Raw genomic sequence first — 15,359 nt, 5'->3', positions numbered from 1 at the left:
GTATTCATTAATCAGAACAGTCAGTAAAAAGGAGTGAAAAAATGTTAAATTGTTTAGATTGGGCCCTGAATTTCTCAAAGACCTTCTACAAAAATAAGTGTATTTGAGTTTGTACCCACTACCACCTAGAGCAAAAACCTTTCACTAGACAGAAAAAGAATACCATAAACTTTGCAGAACTCAGTCACTATAAATACTGTCTGATAACCCAGCACTTTCCCCATTAATGTAAATAAATAAAATATTGTGCATAGTAAACTTGGAGCATTCTGGAGTTTACAAAGAAGCTATGTGACTTTTTAAGCGAGAGAAATAAGAATTTAAGACTGCACAGAATAAAATCAATAAACCTTACAATAAAAATCTAAAATACACATAATGTACAATCTGAGGCATATTGCATTTTACATTACCTAGACACTTGATGCCATTTCCATTCCAGCCTGGGCTACAGCTGCATTTAAAGCTCCCAGCTGTATTTGTGCATATTGCATTTTTGTCACAGTTATGTGCAGAAATTTCACACTCATTAATATCTGAAACAGAATAAAAGTATAGTTAATTTAATTCTACAGAAGCAATCTCACAGATATAAAGCAAACTGTAAAAATACTTAAACACTGCCTTACTACCGACTCGCCCATTACTAGAGTATGCAGGTGCATAGAACACAATTACATTTATGACAACCTGGTACTTCTGTTTAATAAACAGAGATTGCATCATTCAATCATACATCCGTAATTTGACTACCTACTTAATCCAACTCATGGTCTTGGTGGAACCTAATCCTGAATAGGGTGCCAGGTCACAGCAAGGACTACACACACGCACACACACACACACACACACACACACACACACACACACACACACACACACACACACACACACACACACACACACACACACAGCACAGCACAGACACAGCACACATCAATACAAATGCATGCTCACACTCACACACATATACGTACATAAGAGTATGCAGTGCAGACACACTTAAGCACACACACATACACAAGCATGCATGCATACTCATGTGGGTACACATGCACTCATGAATGCACACACACCAACACAAACCAGCACACACAAAAACACCCATACGACACACAGACATTTAGTCACTTTCACTTTTTATTAACAATGGTAAATGCACTGGCTTCTATTGTTTTTCTTTCACGGATTTTGTCACTAATTCACTAGAATTGCTTTGAACATTATTAAGGGTACCAGTCTGAGTACACATGAACTTATTGTTGATTGTGTTAACCATTTATCCCACTGAGAAACAAAAAAAACATTAAGGGTAATGAAATGTAATTCTGCATCAAAATTTCCCACTTTCTCATTTAGATTTGATGGGTGCAAGAAAAACGAAAGTTATGTACTCACCATAATGATAGATCCGTGTTGTCTATCTTTGCCTGGTTCAAGCTATGGGACTTTGGATCTGACATCGGCTAATTCTAAAGCCTTTAGCTCATCTTGGCTCAGCTCCCTTACACATAAATACCTGCTTCACCATCAACTCCCCAGATTGAGTTTGCCTCATTAGAAAGAATAGAATGATAAAACATATCCAACTACTCCCCAATTCCTACACAGATACAATGAGAACACCCAGGGGAAATGTGAGACTCTAAGTGATCAGAATGAAAAACCCCTGCTGTCCAGTCATCACTGAGTAAATATTTGGCAAATTAACAAGAAGGTTGGGGCAGGAGGTGGTAAGGTTGAACCAGATGGAGACAGACAACACAAATCTATCATTATGGTGAGTACATGACTTTCTAACTTTCTTATCTGATGTTGTCTGCTCCTTCTGGATTCAACCTGTGGGACAGAGTCTCCAGCCATGACAATTCCTAGGGAGGAACTAAGGAAGGATATTCTGCAACACAGTAGAACCAAAAGAAGCTCTGGACCTGGATTGAATGTCCATCTTATAATGAAACACAAAGGTATGATGGCCCAAGCAAGTATCTAGCGCAAATATCATCCATAGGTACTACAAAAGAAAAGTTGTAGAAGTAGCTACAGCCCTAGTTGAATGACCTTTAGGCTTTTGCAAGAAGAGTCTTGCCTCTCAAGAGAATACACAAACAAAATACAATGTGATAGCCACTTGGGTAACATTACTTTAAACACAGATGAGCCCAGCTTTGATTTTGAGAAGGAAACAAACAACTAGCTAGACTTTCTGAAGGACTTGGTGCAGTCAAGATAAAATCGTAGGTGCCTATGCACATCCAAACAATGAAGAAGGTATTCACCTTTGTTGGAAAAATTGGGAAAGAACACAGGAAGATGAATGGAACTGTGAAGTTCACTCTCAGACGTGACCTTTGATAAAAAGGAAGGGTTCTTACAAAATGAAACCCTATCCTGATGGAAAATTAAATGAGGAGAAGAATCAAGTGCTTACGATTCTGAAACCCTTTTGGCAAAGGTAATCACCAACAAAAACAACGATTTCCAAGACAAAAGCTTCAAATCTGAGAAGGTTGAAGGTTTAAAAGGGGGCCAGTCAAAACTTGAAGAACAAAGGACATGGAAAAACCAAATCCCATATTGGAGGATGAAGAAGACAAGTACTTGTACAAGGCCTTGGAAATCTTCAGAGGAGCCAAGGACATGTTATCTCTACCAATACGAAAGTTCAAAATGGGTGATAACGAAACCTTGACTGTAGAGAAGCTAGAGCCTGAACCAAATTGCTCAGCTAGGAAATTCAAAACTGATTCTAAGAGGGCTGAAAAGGGATCAAGTCTCCAAGCCTCTGCCCATAAAACAAATCTCTTCCATTTACTGGTATACACTTTTTTAGTGGCTTCTTTCTGAGAAGATGACAGTATATGGACCACCACCTGTGAAAGCTTGGGATTCCTGATCATCAACGGAACTGGAGCAACCATGTGGTCAACCTGAAGGACTGAAGATGCGGGGATCAAGCCCAACACTATGAGAGATAAGATCTGGAATGGGATCTAACACCCAAAGAGGATATTTCAGAAGAGGCCACAGAAAGGGAACCATATTTGGCAATGCCAAAAGTGGGTGATGAGGATCACAGAGGCTCTATGCTGGGGAACTAGGGGATAAAAGTAAAGACCTGGAGGTCAAGCAAATGTCAGAGTGTCCCTGGGTGCCTGTCCCTTCGGAGGAACAAGGGCATAATAGTTGTTGCACTTGATGCTGGAAAGAGATGCAAACAGGGTGCAACAGAGAGTGCCCCAGCACTGAAAAATATGAGCGACCACTGCCAGATTCAGGGACCACTCGTGGGGCAACAGAATGTTCCTGATGAAGCTGTCAGCCAGAATGTTGGACTTCCCCATGATATGCATTGCCACCAGAAACCATGAAGAGAAGATTGCCCATTGCTAGACCCTCATGGCTACCCAATAAAGAGAGTAAAGACAAGTTTCTCCCATTTGTTGAGGTACCAAACCACTGATGTTGTCCATTTGTAATGCAATCATACCTCTGAGGAGGACATCCTTAAAAGCCTGCAATGTTAGGAGGACCACTCTCATCTCCAGAATGCTGATGTGAATGTGAGCCTCTGCAGAAGACCAAGACCATTGAACAGTCCTACCTTCAAAATGCCCCCCCTGCTCAGGAGGGAGGTGGCCATGGTGACTGTTTCAAAGGAGAAGGAATTACAAATGGTCTCCCTAGTCGAATTAAGGGAAGCTGTAACTACCACTGAATCTGCTTATGACACACTCTTGTGAGACATATTGGGAAATCTAATGGATGCGTAAGGAGTGACCACTGCACAGCCATTGTCTACTGCAGAGACCTCATGTGATACCTGGTCAGAGGGACCAGTCCTACTGATGCTGCCATATGACCCAAAAGCATCAGAACAGCGTGAACCAGAAGGTTGGGAATTGCAAGGACTGACAGGGGCCAAGTACAAAGACCAACAACTCTAGAGCTTTGGGGCCTGGCAATCTGATGGACTGTGTCCAGTTTATACCCTATGAACTCTAAGACTTGTACACGCTGAAGGCTTGATTTGGGGTAACTGGCAAGCAATCTCCGGCCAATATCAATGATACCTTTGTGGGGGCTGTGAGGAGCCAACTGTCAAGATACAGGAAGACCTGAAATCTAAGCAGCTGGAGCCAGGCTGTGACAACTGCCATGCACTTGGTAAATACCCAAGGGACTGTGGGGAGACCAAACAGCAGGGTTCAGAACTGATAGTAACTGGCTCCCAGGCAGAAACAAAGGAACCTCAGAGAACGTTGATCTATCTTTATGCATTGGTAGGTGTTCTTGAGGTCTATTGAGCACATCCAATTGTCCTCCCTCAGTAGAGGTACTATGGACTGTATTGTGACCATCCAGAACTTGGTCTTTTTTGATGAACTGATTCAGCTTGCTCAGGTCCAAGACCGGTCTGAGGTCCTCTGTCTTCTTTGGTACTTAAAAGAATCTGGAATAGACCCCAGATCCTCTCTGGTCTAGTGGGACCTATTGAATGACTCAGTTTGCAAGCAGCTTTTGGCTCTAAGCGACTGTGAAAAGTTTCTGATGGGGTGGAACATCAGAGAGACATTTTGGAAGAGCTTTTGGAAATTCTATAAAAAGAATAACATACCTTCTTGATATGACTCTCACCACCCAGGCATCTGAGGTGATGGCCTCTCAGGCTTTGGGGTGAGAAATAGATGACCCCCAACTGCCTCCAGAGGCAAGCAGTTGGGAAACCCTACAGGATCACTAAAAGAGCCTGCCAGAAAAAGCCCATAGAAGCCCTGACTCTGCAGACCTCCTCTGCCCCTATGGAGGTGAACATTATAATTCCCCATGCCCTCGGGAGGAACCTTCCAGAGGAGCATTCTATGAAGAAAACTGTGACTTCCTGAAGAACAGACATTTACCTCCTTTGTGATTCCTAGAGAAGGACTGCGGGGGCTGTGTGTGTGTGTGTGGAAAAGTGAACTCTCATGGTAGACAGTGTGTTCCCACCTTGTTTGCTCCATGTCAACATATCCCTGACACTGGGTCCAAGTAAGGAGGACATGTCAAAAGGGGCACTGATGAAAGATGCATTCAAAATGAGTCTCATAGAAATGCTGACAATGGAAGTCAAGGTAGACAAAAGAGTCTCCAGCTTCTTCTCAGTATCCTGAGACAGCTGTGCCTTAAGGGTGCTTGACACTTCTGAGACAAGATCTCACTGAAGCCTTGTCAAGTGCAATAGGTAATTAACAGCCATCAAAGTAAAGGTGGATGAGGCATAGGATTGTTCCCTAATCGATTCAGCACCTGAGACTCCCTGTTCGAGGGCTGGATCGAGGAGCTCTCACTGTAAATCTACTTTTTGGTAGCTGCTGCCAGCACAACAACAACGACGGCTGGACCCTTGATCAAATAAGGCCTGTATTTGGGGGGGGGGGGGGGTCAAGAACTTTTTCCATTTTTCAAGGTATTGTTTCTACTGTGTCAGGTTCCTTCCATGCCCCCCAGCTACCAGGTTTATGAGGGCATCTGGAGGGGGGGCACCACCCAGGGCATGGATGGGCCTATGCTAAAGGCCTCCGGAAAAACTGATTCCTCCAGAAAGAGAGCTTCAGTGGTCCAGCCCCTGTGCAGGTGATCAGTTCCAATAAAACACCAAAGGATGTGCCATCACACATGGACTTGGGGGAACCCTCTCCTTCCTTGAGATTAGTATCTTCGGTGAAGGATTCCTCCAGAGAATCCAAGGGCTTCCTCATGAACTTTCTCCTCTCCAAAATCTCCCACTCTGACAGAGCTGGAGAAGATGGGTTAAAATGGGGGTAACCCTCCGAGGGGGCAGCTAGTTGATGCAGACTGTCTGGGAACAGCTTGAAGAATGGTCAGGGGAAATAGATGGAAAATGGGAGAGGGTATCAGCTAGAGATATCCAACCCTTCCCTCTAATCAAGAACATCCTTTCCACAACGTCGAAGGCCAAGGCTGAAGCAGGCTTTTTGGATCCAGGGGTCCCAGAACCCGAAGGTGCCAAAGACAACCCCAAACCTGAAGGGGCCATGTCCAGACCCCACTTTAAGATCGGAGCCGAGCTATCTAAGGCCCAATCTCTGAGACGGAGTGATGATCCTGAAACCAGAACCATATACTCCATCCTTGATGCCACAGCTCCAAGGAGCTACCGGCGCTGATCAAGTTGGGGTCAAAGCTATCAAGGATCATAACAGATCTGAAAACTCCCAAGCTCTCAGACCCAATCCAGAGGTTGTTAACGCCACCACCCCTGAGGACCTCTGAACTATTATGTTCAAGCAACTTTTTAATATTGTAATTACAATATTAAAAAGTTGCTTGAACATAATAGTTTAAACAAAGATCAAGTTATGATCAAGAAGAAAGATATGTTTTGTTGCCACGGATGCAGGATTTGTAGATATATTTCGTTAGGATCCTGCATTTCCGTTGCCACTACAGATAGAACATTCGAAGTTCCTTTTTTCTCTGGATCTGTGGATTTTTCTGTTTGGTTCCTCCTGCCATTTTTTGGATTTATAATGTAAGTTTTTCCAAAAAAAATCAAATCCCCAGGGAGGTGGAACAATCCTCCTAGATTAGTTCAAGTGAAGAACACTTTTTAAAAGCTGTTTGACCTCAGTTCTGTAGAGTAAGGGAGTACTTAAAGGCATGCAGGCAGAAAAAGTAGACAAGTTTGCCTTGATGAAGGAACAGGCTACTCCATTTTTGAGCAACTCACACAAGTAAGATAGGATAACAGGCATACCTACCTGAAAGGGTTTATCATTCTTCCTGAGAAACCAGATAATAAATCTTTTCCACTTGAAGATGTAGGATTTTCTAGTGGTAGGTTTTCTAACCTCCAGCAGCTCCTGGAACATGTAATCAGAAAACTGGTTTCTGAAAAAGATTTAGATTCTATCACAAAATAGTCAGGTTGAGAGCCTGCAGGTTGAGGTGGATCAGACAGCCATCGTTTTGTGTAAGTCCACTTTATGGAGTAACTTGTAGTGATGGTCCCTACCTAGGTGGAATATGGGGAACCAATGTTGCCTGGCCCAGAAGGGAGTCTCCAGTAAAAGTTTTGATTTCACCCTTTGGATCTTCAGTAGAACATTTGAAATCAGGGGTAGACAGGAAATAATGTAGAGGAACTCTCCCCCCGCCAGTTCAGGGACATTGTGTACCATCTTCCTGGGCAGCTGTCTATTCCAGTAGGAGGTAAAACTATCTATTTGAGGAGTGCCCCATCTGTGGACTAAATCCAGGAAGACCTCTCTGTTCAACATCCACTTGTAAGGGCCTTCCATGGCTCTGCTTAGTTAGTCTATGAGAACAATGTCTTCCGAAAGGATGTAAAGAGCGTGTAGGGACAATTCTGCTTTTATTGCTATGCCCCATGCCAGAAAAGCTAGTCTGTACAACTGGTAGGACTTGGTGACCACCTGTTTGTTGATGTATTACATGAACATACTGTTGTCTCTGAAAATCCTTAGGGTGCCTGGATTCCAGAAGTGGGAGAACATATGTAGGGCTTGAATGAGGACCCTCAGTTCCTTCACACTGATGTGTTTTCTTATCTCTTTCAGGGACCATTGTCCTTGAACTCTTGTGGGATTCATCCATGTACCCCATGCCATGTCTGATACATCTGTATGAAGATCCTGGGTGAATGAGAGTGGGCAGAAGGGAACTCCTGGGTTGAGTACAATTTCAGATATCCACCAATGTAATTTCTTCTTTAAAAAAGGCAAAAGCGTAATTTGGAATTCCAATGGATGGGAGTGCTGAGACCCAAGGGACTAGAAGTACCACTGGATCTTTCTCGTATGTAGTCTGGGTAATGGCACCATGGATAGTGTGGCTGCCATGAAGCCCAGAGCTCTTAGCAATTCCTTTGCCAAGGTGGAATCCTGGGAAAGCAAGGGCTGGAAGTAGTTGAGAAGGGATACTACTTTCAATTGAGGGTACTCAGTCTGCAACCTAAGAAAATTAGATCCTGGGATACAGGCAGAGAATACTTCTTGACGTTGAGAATAAAACATAATCTTGTAAAAGTGATCCACTGAAGCTGAGGTGATGGAGAAGAGTGTCCTGGGAGGAGGCATAAATGTGAAGGTCATTCAGGTAGGGAAATAATTTTATTCCCTGGGTTTTGCAAAAGGCAATAGCTGGAGTGAAGCACTTTGTGAAGGACCTGGGAACAGCAGATAGGCCAAAAGGTAAAGCAGAGAGCTGAAACAGTAAAGGAAAAACAGTAAACCTGAGGAATGTTATGTAGGTGGGGTGAACAGGGATATATAGGTACGCATCTTTCAACTCTAGAGACACAAGGAAAGCTTGTTGAAGGATAAGGGAAATTACAGTCTGCAAGGAAAGCATCCTGAAAGATGGAACTTGCAAAAAGGTGTTGTGGTCAGACAAGGTCAGTATGTGCCTCCAAGTACCCTTCTTCTTAGGAACCTGGAATAATCTAAAATTAAAGCCTTTTCCTATGCCTGAGGTTGGGAATGGTTCTATAGCCTCCTCAAGGAAAAGTTCCTGGATGAGGGGAGGAATAAGTTGAACCTGACTGGGAGATGGAATATTCCTCTTCAAGAGGAATGTTCCCTCCAAGATATTTTGTACCCATGTTGGATGATGGACAAGACCTATTTGTCTGTTGTGATAAACTCCCAAACTGGAAAGGAGTGAGTGAGTCTTCAGGACAGAGGGGTTTGTGGACCAAGCAGGGAGGAACAAGGCAGCAGCTAGTCAGACAGAGTATAGTTTATCTTGAAAAAGCACCTTACAGGTTTGGATTTTCAGGAAAACCTATTGTAAAGTCTTTTCTTGGGCTGCTTTCTGCCCTTTTGTGGTAGCGTCTGCTTCCACAGATAAGTTCCTATGATATCTAGGACCAGATGTGAGAAAAATCTGTTTCAAATCCTGCATTATTTTTCCCTTTTCCTGTGGAGTCTTGAACAGTTCAGCAGCAGTCGGGACAAACAAGTGGTCCTTATGAAGGAGGAAATCCAGTACCTTGGCCTTGATATCCTCAGGGAGGGATCACAGGTGAGGCCAGCCTAATATTCTCTTAATAGAAACAGCAGGAGCATCCCTGGAGGAAGCCTCTGTAGCATCATGTCTGCATTTAATGGAATATCTGACTACTTGGGTATCCTAACTGAGCATAGACACAGCTTGTGCTTTATGACTAAAATTCTCTAACTTATCCATTGTTTTCTTTAGATCACCAGAATGAATAAAAGGAATGTTGACATATGTGTTTGTTAATTTAGGGACCTAAAAGCCAAGGTTGTGGAGGTGCAGACCTTTTTTTCCATACCTGTCCATGGCCCACCTGTCTCTATTTGATAGCAATACTTTAGTTGATGGTAACAACTTAAGGGGTTTATCAGCAGAAATAAAGAAAAAAGAAAGATCCGCTATAGGATTTTTGTAGATAAACTTCAAATCCTCAGAGACTTAGTAAATCCTGACAGGCTTTTTAGGAGCTGGAGGCTGAGAACCTGAGGAGGAAAAAGTGGAAGCAAAAGCATCCAGGAAAACCTCTCAGACAAGTGAAACAAGTGTGGGTTTAGGACCCCAACATCACGCAAGTTATTATATCTTTACTGTATGTCAGACATGCCTGAATTCCCATTCAAAGTGTTGCATCGTCCTAGTGATATTCATCCAAAGGAAATTTCTTCTATGGGAGAGTAAGGGGACAAGGAATCTTCATCATCAAAAGCTAGCAGTCACTTCCAAGTTGGCTAAACATTGAGTAACAGCTTAATTCTAGCTCTCCCAGTCTGAAAACTGAAACTCAGCAGAGAAGGCCAGTAGGCTTGTGTTTACAGGTAAATTTCAACAACTGTCTAGTAAGTGTACTGCCTGGCTGCCTAGAGAAAATAAATACAGAGGACCTGGAAAAAATCAGCTACAAAAGGTGAGGAAGAAACACTGACTGGGAAAAGTTCTGCAGCTGTTCAGCAAAAAGCAATGCAACCATCAAACATGAATTCCAGTAACCTACAGGAAGATATAAGACAACTGCACACAGACATGATTAAAATAAATGAAACATACAGAGTATACCAACATAAACAAAAAAGGATGGAAAAATGGATGAAGCTTTAAACAAATATTCAGATGAGGTGATAAAGCTGAAAAAAAATCAGAGGTTAAAATGAAAAAAGGGCTGGCTGAATAGGAGACTGCTCATGAATAGATGTTTCAAAAAATAATAGAGTTAGAGGACAGATCACATAGGGAAACCCTGATATTTTCAGCTATCCCAGAGAAGCTGGAAGGAACAGACTGCATTAATTTTATGAAAGCACAAATATGCAACTGGACTGGTATTCCACAGCAGGAGTTGTTAGTTGAAAGGGCATATTATGTGTATGCTCCAAACCTGGCTATGAGAAAGTAACCTAGACATTTAATAGTAAAGATGCAATCCTACCAGCAAAAGGAGTTGATTTTGGCAAAACTGTGGCAGAAGGACAACATTTCTAAAAGTGGGAAACAGCAGAGTGTTTGTGGAGAATGATTACTCATTGTACACCAGGCAGAAGAGAAGCACATTTATTCCACTATTCAGGGAATGTTGAGACAGAGGTGTGAGATTCAAACTACTGTTCCTAGCTGTCTTCAAAGTATTCTTCCCTGGAGGGACAAATTCATTTTTTGATGAAGTACATGCTAAGCAGGAAATACAAATGTTTGTCCAACAAAAAGTGAGATGAGAAAGAGAAAGATATTCTGTTTCTTGTTATTCTGGTAATAAAGACCACAGAAATACTGTACCTGTGAAACTTCTCCAGTGTTTCAATGAAAAATGTTGGAGTGAAGGAAGGTAGCATGAAAGCCAACTAGAAGAACTGAAAGTACAATGGAAATGAAACAGTGACAGGATATGGGAGATGTAGATGAATAGTAATACAACCAGCAACTTAATGTGGAATTACAATGCAATAATTAATGTGTGAAATATGCTAGAACAAGAAAATCTGGAAATATTGGACTTTTTCAGAATTTGCTGGACTTCTGGGGGACTCTAAGGCATATGCCCTACTTCATGTCATTAATGTTCAAAAATCATTTGGGGAGGGTAAGAAGAGGGAAACTGTTAACTGTAAGCAAATATTTTTTTCTTAATAGCACTATTTTGGGGGTGTATGGTTTTCTTTGCATGCTATAAAGTTTTCTCAGTTACTTTTAAGTGTAATGGGGATAGTAAACAGATGCTGCTGTTTTTTTTCTTTTCTTTTTCTCTTCTCTCTTTCTTCTTGTTCAGTTTTAAGAAATGTAGGCAATGCAAAGGAAAAACCTGGTTAAAACAGCATGACAAAAGAAAAATTAACATGCTTTTTACCTGGGGAAATTACTGGATTAAGGACCTTAGATTGATTTAGTAACAAGTTTTAAGAGTAAGCAAGTAAATGAAAAATAATATTGAATAACACGTATGCTCAGTAGCAATTCTGCAAATGGTCTTAATGTTTCCATGGAAACAATCTGATAAAAAGAAACTGGCTAACTGGTTCTCATGTCTCCATGGAGAAAATCTGGTAAAGATAAACTGGCTACAGGCTGGTGGACAGTGATTGGCTGAGGGGAAAAACTGAGAAGATAAAATGGTTAGGACATAATGTTCTCTGAAAGCATTCAGGGGTTTGCCAGCTGGGAGAGATATAAAGAAAAGACAAAATCAATTAGCACTTATTAGCACAGACTGCACTATGTGTCTTAGTATGTTTAACCTTTCTTTTAGGTTAACTCAAGTCTATGAGTCTGGCTGTCATTTTGGAAATTTTGTTCCTATTAGGAGGGTAAAACTTCAGAATTTGAAGATGTACATAGTCATGTGTGCTAGTATTAAGTTAATGGGTTTTAGGGGACTATTGGGGGTACTTTTTTTGTTTGTTTGAGGGCTTTCAATAAACCAAAAAGTTTTGTAAGATGTGACGTAGGCTCAAATGGATATAACAAGAAACAACTGTATAAAAGCTCAACCTGTCAAACAGTGTATGCATGCAACACAAAAGCTGGAACCTGACATTTAACAAAAAAGGTGTTATGTATAATTGGTGGGAATAACAACTTTTTAATGCAATGATGATTTCTGTAATGTCTTAAATGTCAGTTAACGGTCTCAGATAAATACAAAAAAGAAAGGGTAGTGAACTATATTAAAAAAGGTAAAGTGCAAATAGCTATGTTACATCAGACACACTTAGAACTGAACATGTGAATTTGATAAAAAAAGATTTTCAAGGTGGTTATTTAGCAGAATACCTGGGATAAAGGAAAAAATGAGTATTTAATATTAATTGCAACATGTGCTCCAATAGTGATAGAAGAGGATAAAAAAGATAATAATGGGAGATTTGTAGCACTAAGGGGCTACTGGCAAGGGAGGAGGATTACACTGGCATGCATTTATATTCCATGTAAAACTGCTATAATGGAGCTTAAGAAAATTTTGGGAGAAATAATCAGTTTTCAGCAAGGAATATTACTTGTAGGTGGGGACTGGAATGTGATTTTCACAGTGATGATGTGTCTGGAGGGCCTAGAAGGGAAAGTATAACAAAGAAGGATAGATATTTGAAGAAATTTAAGAAAATATTTGGCATGGAAGCTGTGAATTCAGTAACAGGAGTTTGAAGTGAATATACATATTATTCCCCAAGATATAAAAACTGGGCTAAGCTAGACAGAATTTACATTTCACAGGAACATGTGCATTTAATTGAAGGTCTTGATATGCACCCAATAACTATTTCAGATAATGCGCCAAAAATAACTAAAATAAAACACAGGGTAATGACATAAAATGAGACACTGGCGCTTTCCCACCTATCTGCTGAAAAGAGAGGAATTTAAGGAATGGGTAGTGGAGATTTTTCAGGAGCTACTAGAGAAGATAAAAATTTCTTCTGAAAATATATCCAGGGAGTGAGATAAAATTAAGGTGGAGGTTAAAATAGGGTGGAAATAAAATAAAAGGAGCCATGGTCAAGAAGTAACAATAATTATTTAGAGGGACTGACAAATGTTAAAGTATTGCAGAATGGGGGGGGAATCTCACAAAACAAGAAGAGGATCAACTGCAGAATTCTAAGCAGAAAATAAGGGATTACCTCAGTAATGTGCATACGTTTAGAAATACTGCTGTTAATCAACTGTTTCTGATAATAACAGCAGAGCAGAAAAATGTTTAGCACAACGACTCAGGAAACAGAAAATAGAAAGGGCTGTCTCCAAGCTTAGGGAGCCTACAACAAGGAAGGTGACAAGAGATCCTGTATAGGTATTAGAAATATTTTGGAAATTCTATGAAAGTCTGTATAAAGCAGAGAAATATGGAAATCAAGAAAATATACACATGGAAATGTTTATGGAAAATTAAATATGCCAAAGTTAGAGGTAGATGAGGTTCAATTACTAACTGTTAGGATAGGAGGCGATGAGATAAAAATTGTGATATATGACCAATCTACAGAAAAGTCCCCAGGAATAGATGGTAGGAGGGAAAAGACTGATAAATATCTGGAAGGTAACATCTTGGAAGAAAGCAGAGGTAGCTATAATACGTAAAGAGGGTAAAGATCCATTAGACCCAGCTTCATACAGGCCCATTTCAATACTAAACCATGACTATAAAGTGTTCATGTCTATAATGGCTAAAAGAATGTCAAAAGTAACGCCAAAATTGATAGGTATGGATCAATGTGGTTTTCTGGAGGGGAGGCAAACAGATGACAACATTAACAGAATGATGATCCAGAGAGAAGCAGAATGCAAGAAGATACTATTGTTGTTGTGGGTCTTGATGCAGGGAAAGCATTAGACAGAGTAAGCTTAGACGTTATGAACAGGGCAATGGAAGCATTTAGCAAATAACTGCAGAAAGAAAGGTAATAGAATGGGAAGAGGCCAAGAATGTATTTGGACTGCCGGTTAGAGATTGCTTTCCTTATCAAGGACTGATATCAGAGTATAGGCAAAGGGAAAGAAATGGGGGGGGTCCTAAATGAAAGACCAGCACTGGTAGAGTTTTTAGTAGAATCTAGAACAGAAGCTGCCATTAAAAATTAATAATCAGTACAGCATATAAAATATCATCAGAGGAGATTAGAAAGGATTGGGAAGAGAAACTGGATAAGCAATTTTTGGATATATGTATGTCTCCCAAACATGCACCAAAATTGAGAAGATTTAGGATTTTTGCTTGGAATTGTTTACATAGATATTTTTACACCCCAGGAAGACTCCAGAGAAATTTTCTTCAGGTAGAGAGCAAATGTTGGAGGTGTGATGGGGAAGAAAGAGGTACTTGGGCACATATTTTCTGGGATTGCGGTGGGTTGGCGTACTTTAAGGATTCCCTGCTGCATGCGCTGTCAGAGATGCCGGGTGGGTGAACTGGTGTGTTGAAGAAGATGATTTTTCTGAGCTATTTTACAGAATCGGAATTGCGTAGACATGGTAAGGCCTTGCTGTGTCTAATTATGATGGCTGGTAAAAAAGCAATTACTAGAAAATGGAAATCAAATTCTAAACCAACTATATTAGAAGTAGTGAATATATTAACAGAGATAAAACAACTGGAACTGAGATCTTTAGAAAAGGGTAGGAGCAAACTAGATAGGAAAAAATGGGAATTGTGGGAACAGTACATAAAGGGGAGGAATGAGGTTTAAAAGAAGACAGGACATAAATGAGCTACATAATGTTTGACTGGAAATGACTGGGTAGATTATAAGTGATGCATAATATTTGCAACTGGGAGTGTGTCAGTATGGTTTGTGATGTAAAATGCTGCAGCTAGGATTGTGTTGGTGTGGTTCATTTTCATTGATATTAATGTATGCTTATTTATGTTGTAAGTGGTGGTTTAATAAAGATGTTTCTTGCTTAAAAAGGGGCAGAAATGTAATGATCTATGTATTTCTGCTTAGGTTATAAGATATATAGCAATACATGTGAGCTATAATATTTGTTAATGTTAATCTAATACGGTTTGATTACTTTTGTATACATGTAAATTTGCTATTTCAGAAGTGATAATTCAATAAAGGTGTTTTAAAAAAATCAAAAACAATTTTTATTTATTTTATTTTACATTTGTTTACTGGGAAAGTCCGACTGGATATATGTCCATTTTCAGCGGAGGCCTGGGAGAAAAGCTCTAGAAAGCAGAGTACAAATACATTAGGAACAATAGAAACATTTAGAGATAAGTATAATATGCAGTTTTCAGTAGGGTTACAAACTTAGATAAAACATAGTAGACAACATCAAAATCATGCAGCTTCAGTTTCAGACAATAATACATGCAGTTATGGGCTAAGTCCCTTCAAGAATTC

General features: G+C 40.4%; 1 protein-coding gene across 3 annotated transcripts in view; it reads right to left on the bottom strand.

The window, feature by feature from the left end:
- Nucleotides 1-15,359, bottom strand: part of FBN1 (fibrillin 1) — a 4,097,759-nt gene that overhangs the window by 1,597,195 nt on the left and 2,485,205 nt on the right. For all 3 annotated transcript variants that reach the window (XM_044077620.1, XM_044077621.1, XM_044077622.1), the window contains exon 33: nucleotides 414-536. In XM_044077620.1, the coding sequence (XP_043933555.1) occupies nucleotides 414-536 (123 nt within the window). The remainder of the gene's footprint in view (nucleotides 1-413; nucleotides 537-15,359) is intronic.

This window comes from Protopterus annectens, chromosome 7.part0 (genome assembly GCF_019279795.1).
Source record: "Protopterus annectens isolate FY-2018-M chromosome 7.part0, PAN1.0, whole genome shotgun sequence".
In the NCBI taxonomy this organism is placed as follows: Eukaryota; Metazoa; Chordata; order Ceratodontiformes; family Protopteridae; genus Protopterus; species Protopterus annectens.
The sequence above is the reverse complement of the archived record's forward strand: the minus strand, read 5'-3'. Positions and strand labels throughout refer to the sequence as shown.